The 6,000-nt window shown below is 32.0% G+C and overlaps 1 protein-coding gene across 2 annotated transcripts in view; it reads left to right on the top strand.

Annotated features, from left to right (window-relative positions):
- LOC143247398 (uncharacterized) overlaps positions 1-5,417 on the top strand; it is a 40,619-nt gene extending 35,202 nt beyond the window's left edge. For both annotated transcript variants that reach the window (XM_076495410.1, XM_076495409.1), the window contains 2 exons: positions 665-768; positions 2,687-5,417. In XM_076495410.1, the coding sequence (XP_076351525.1) occupies positions 665-768; positions 2,687-2,878 (296 nt within the window). In that variant the 3' untranslated portion in view covers positions 2,879-5,417. The remainder of the gene's footprint in view (positions 1-664; positions 769-2,686) is intronic.
- The last annotated feature ends 583 nt before the right edge of the window (positions 5,418-6,000 follow it).

Genomic DNA, 6,000 nt, shown 5'->3' on the forward strand with positions numbered 1-6,000 from the left:
TCTTTCAGGATTTAAATTGTAGTCTCTGTGGTACTGTACACCTCGGCGATCCAGGAACTAGACGCCTATATACACCAGTTTTACACCCAAACGAGTATCTTTTCAACTTTCATGAAAGAGTTGAAAGTTACAATACTGTTAGGTGTAATTTAAAATAAGTTTTAGTGTTTGAAAGGAAAACACAACATAAAAGTTATACATATAAATAAGGTATAAACATACCTATTTACATATAGTGCATGAAATGGTTAATTATGATATAGTTAAAACAAATGACTAAAAAATAATGCTCTTGCAATGAGCAACCCTAAATTTGCTTTGGAAAAAAAATAACTAGGAAGCTAGCAACCATGTGCTAATGCCATCAAAAATTAAGGTTGAAGCCAATACGTTTTGACTCTATGTTTGACATACTACTGCTCAGACTATTCCGATGAATTATTTCCTGTTATTTCATACGCAGGTTCTCAGAATTAATTAATAATGCTCAGACTATTCCAAGAAATTGTTTCCTCTGTTATTTCATACGCAGGTTCTCAGAATTGTCTAATAATACTCAGACTATTCTGGTAAATCGTTTCCATACATTTATGTTTTATTTACCATTATATGGAAATCTTTCTCGTTAGTTTTAACTAGGGTTTATTTATTCTTGTCTTTGCAGTGTACACTGGATGTGGAGACAAGCTGGCCAGAATGTTTGAGGCTAAATCAGGCACGTTAAAGCGCACATTCCGTGGACACATACACGCGATCATGTGCATGGAAGTGAGTTATGTTTATTTTATATATTACATTCAGCAGAATGAGTGGGATAAATACAGTGGTTGTTTTGAATCGTAGAATATACATGAGAAGAAACGAAAGTTATGGGAAAACTGTATCACACAAGAACAGTGAGTGTGTTTTGAATAACAAGAGTAGCACGTTTGAAGAAAGCTATTCAACGCTACCAAAAAAAAATCCATAAGATACGAAAGCAGAAAAACATTTAGTGGAAATACATCAGGACAATTCTGTGTTTGTTGTTGTTGTCAGTGTGACGGTGTCTTCAAAATACGACTATGGACGACATACTTTAACAGATGATAGGTTCAAGCACTGAAAAATGTTTCCAGTTAATTATTACACGATTTGTAAAAAAGAAATGTACTTCTGATATTTTCAGTGTTGTTTTTTAAACCAAGAACTTTGTTAAATATACAAACCTATCGATTTAATTAACATACAAACGTAATTAAAAATAATTAATTCTCCAATACGAAACTTGATAAACAGTTTAAAACTCAGATATGCTACTTTATATCTTTTTGAAAGAAAGCACGACCGTATGTTTACCATTATGTTTTATAACAGTATCAAAATGTTATACCAAAAACACAGAGATGTTTGAAAAAATGCCCGGCGTGGCCAGGTGGATAAGGCGCTCGACTCGTAATCTGAGGGTTACACGTTCTAATCTCCGTCGCACCAAACATGATCGCCCTTTCAGCCGTAGGAGAGTTAGTATGGTACGATTAATTTCACTATTCGTTGGTAAAAAGTAGCATAAAATTGGCGGTGAGTGGTGATGACTAGCTGCCTTCCCTCTAGTCTTACACTGCTAAATTAGGAACGGCTCGCGCAGATAGCCCTCATGTAACTTTGCACGAAATCCAAAAACAAACAAACAAAACTTATAAAAAAACATAGATATACTGAAAATTTACCTAACTCGAACAAAAGACAGTTTCATTAATGTTTAATAGGTATGTCAATAAGTGTTCTTAATAGTCAATGTATTATATTAAATTGAAATGCATCGATATTACTGTTGGTAACGCATAATGAAGATTTGATATTATTCTATTGAAAAACAAACAACACTATCTCTAGAAACCTGTGTTGAGCTTTCTAATGTCTAAAGTTTCGTTTTAATACCCCCCCCCGAAAATCCATCTTATTACACATACATACAGTCGAAAATGGTTTAATCATAAAACTTAATATATTAAATTGAGATCATTCATGAAATTTTAAGGCAAAAGTCACTTGATTATGTAAATACAGGATAAGGCTAAAGAGAAATAACGTTATATAGTTTTGAATAAAGAGAAACTATATCAAAACACGAGATCCGTAGAGCTTTTGTTTGTGTGTATATATATATATGTTTTTCGCTTGTCTGTAATTAACCCCGCAAAGCTAGTAATATAATCTAATTTTTTCCGCAAAATAAATTCAAAGTTAAAAGGGTCCTCGGGTTACTAAAAATGAGAATCGCTGGTCTGGGAAGTAACGGATAAAATATTCGTTTTCTCTTTTGTGGACAGAATATTATAACGAGTTTCGATAACTGTAGTATGCAAAGCACACGTAACCCATTGTGTAGCTTTGTGTTTAACTACAAACAACCAGAGATTCAGGATACGATTTGGGATCTTCCATTAATAAACACCGATTAATATGTGAGCACTAAGCCTTTTTTCCAGTTATAATGACGGCAAACTAAAAAGAATGAATATCTTTTACGGATCTGGATGAAGATCATAATTATGTCGGAAGTTTTGACAGTAACTGATAAATATTCGTGAGTTTCGGGATATGATAGTAATTATAGCTGGTTTATTGATAACCGAAGACAAATTTTCTCTAACTTAGAATAACCATGAGATAAAACTGTTTATGGTTTGTTTGTTTTTTTCAGGTAATAAAGGGTAAGCTGTTTACTGGCTCATATGACGGAACTATTCGGGTATGGGACACGACCGGTGTGAAGGATGAGACAGTTTTTGGAGCTGACTACGATGAAAATGATACAATTGAACCACAAATCGAAGATGACAGCGAAGATATACAAAATGCCATGAAATCTTTAGATCCATATATCCGTGAATGAGGTTCGTGATTTTTACAGCTATGTTCTGTAAAATACAAAGACACTAACCATTATTTATCAATAATTTCAGTTGAACAAACTCTAGAAATATAGTAACTTAAGCGAACTAAGTTAAACATAGTTTATAACGTTTTTTTTCATGGAAATGGACGTAATAATAAAAAAGTCAAATGTTGTTAAATTTCACCAACTTGACCAATGTAAACAAATTATAAATCATCCTCTCGTTGTTATGGAAACATTTATAGTTAATATTCGTTAATTTTTTTAGAAAATATAATTACAGTTTTCAACAAAAAAAAACGAGAGAAAAGCAATCTTACTATTGCGTGATAGCATTTCATGACATAAAATTATTTTCTTGCTCAATATTTAATTTGTAATGGGCCCTGAAGATGGTAGTATAAACAAATAATAATCAGTGGAAACAAAAATCTGAAAATTGAGAAAAATTCTTTAACAAACATGTGGTAAGTTTGAAAATATTTGTAAACTAACATCCTCGGAGAAGGAAGTTAATGGCTATAAATGTCATAAAAAATATTACAAGTTTCTGTAATTATGTTTTATGATTTTATCTAACTGTAAAAATAATCAATTATGAATATTATTAAGTCGCTTAATAAGTATTTGTGATAAATGTTTATGAAAAATATTGCTTGTTTAAATTGTTAAATAGTGAACTATTTGTGAAGTTATAATGTGTTATTCAGTAAATAATGTTACATTTATAACCCAACACATTTTAATAAGAAGCTATAAAAATTATGACGCATTTTGTATTTTTAATTTGCTTTCCAAAGTGTTTTTACTTTTGTTTACTTACATATTATTAGATCATAAGTTACTTATTTTCGTGTAAAACGATATAAATAGTTCTTGTGCCTATTTTGTACATTATTTGTTTGAACATAACAATAGTAAGTGCACCAAGTACTTACTAAGTTCTTGTACATAAATTTATCTTTTGAAATCGGAAATTGCCACAGAGCGTCATTAAATAGTAACTGTAGTTTCTCCTGGACAACTTGAGCTTGATTTCAAGTATAAAATTTTGAGTTTTAATTGAGATTATTACAGTTTCTTTTGTTTTCATGTGTGTGCTTACAGATGACGCTGTGTGACAATAGAAATGATTTTACTTTATTTAAAATCGAACAAGTTTCACACAAACGTATCGAATACTCGTGTTGCTTTCTCATCTATCCTGTGTGAGATATAGAACATACTTGGTGAAAGCTAAGTATAGGTCAGAAATAGTAAGCTTATGTTTTAGAGAATTATTGTAATTACAAAATACCCTAAATGTTTTAGGACTTATCCTGTACTGTGTTCTGTTGTAGGCACAGGTGGATGTACACGTGTGATCGCACAGCTTGATATCAGAACCCCATGATCTTTGTATTGGAGCTTTTCGGACAAATTTGATGAATATAAAAAAAAAGTAAAAACCTCCATAGATGTTTTGGTATGCAGCGCCAGTAAAACTTTCCCCTGGTGCGACACCAGTAACTTTACGAACTAAAATACGGTGTTCGATTCCCCGCATTAGACACAACAAAGAACCCAATATGGCTCTAAAACCAGTGAAGCTATTGCCACACAAAACAAACTATACGCTCAAAGTTCATAGGGTTTTGTAGGAAGATGTTGGCTTGGTTTGTACACTCCACTGCACCACGTGAGGGCGCTAAGAGCCGCGCGGCATTCACCTACAAGTGCCTCGATGGATTGGACGTAAAACTGAAAGCTTCTTAAAATTTCTGAATAGATAATTCCAACCAGACATAAAAAAGTGACATAGTGCCTTAGCAAAGTAATTATTGCTGTTTTCTTATAAAACACGGTGTGAATTGTTTTACTGTTTGTTTGCACAGAGTGAAATTTATAAGGTATTACAATCATTTCTTTTAACCTAAAATGAGACGTGTTTTACTATAACGACAGCGCTCGACAAGATAGAAAAGCGTTCACTTTAAAGACGGCATTTAAAATTAGGTATATATTTGAACTAAGATGTCGCTTTGTTGCTTTTTCCGTAGCGTGTAAAACTGTAGTAATTTTATCTTTCTGACTGTAAGTACAATTTATAGTATTATAAGCGGAAATTATCATAGCTGGCAAACGTTCTTTTGCCAAGTGTTTAGTTGCTTAAGGATCGGGTACTGTTAAACAGATACATATAAGGTTTTTGCTGGACCAAGGTAAGTCGAAGGGTTATCTCTCGATCCTCGCGGTTGTGAATTTGGTTCTTTAAACAAAGCAGGCTTCCTCCACTTCCCCGAGAGGTTTCGAGATTAACCTTTGTGAGTGTTTAAATAATTGCATGTTTCTATATATCGATGTACGTGAAATCTGTTTCACGTAACTGGAGTAAGACGTTGGTGACATGTAAAACGTATTTTTAATCGTTTCTAGAGTTTATTCACAAAGGTTTTATCTGAGTGCTTTTATGTAAAAACATATATATATGCATTATTAGTATTAAAAACAGATTGATGTGTTTGAAAACGTGTGTAAATAAAGCGTCGTTTCAGAAGCAATCTGATAGTTGTGTTTTGTTTTACATGTGGACAAATTTATTTTCGGTCTTACAAAAATATTGACTTGTTAGGATAACACTGAAATAGGAACATTTGGTAAATAAAACAAAAAATGGATTAATTTCTTTTTATACCAACGAACAGATTCTGTGACGGGGAAGTTAAATGCTAATATTTTATTTAAATAGTAGTATTTAAAACAAGTTGAAGGAGATTCCTGACTATTATAACATTGACCGAAAAAAGTAAAGGAATTTATACAATTCACTTAAAAATGCAGGTGAACCATTTGTCGCGGATTTCAGTATGGGAAAAAGTGGGTTTTTTGTACATTAAATGCTTGGAAATTAAATACTTAAGACTGTAAATCAAATAACGCAAAATAAATAATTTAGAACTCTGATAAAGTGTGGTTCAATTCTGTTGAATAACAAATCGTGTTCACATTTATTTTTTATGTGTTTCTTATTAGTTTTTGTTGTTGTTTTTCTGAAATACATCGCTTTCTTCGAAAAAATATGTCATTACTACAAAAGTTACAGAATCTTTGTAGATGTAATTATTATTTACTGTTTAGTT

This window comes from Tachypleus tridentatus, chromosome 3 (assembly GCF_004210375.1).
Source record: "Tachypleus tridentatus isolate NWPU-2018 chromosome 3, ASM421037v1, whole genome shotgun sequence".
NCBI lineage: Eukaryota > Metazoa > Arthropoda > Merostomata > Xiphosura > Limulidae > Tachypleus > Tachypleus tridentatus.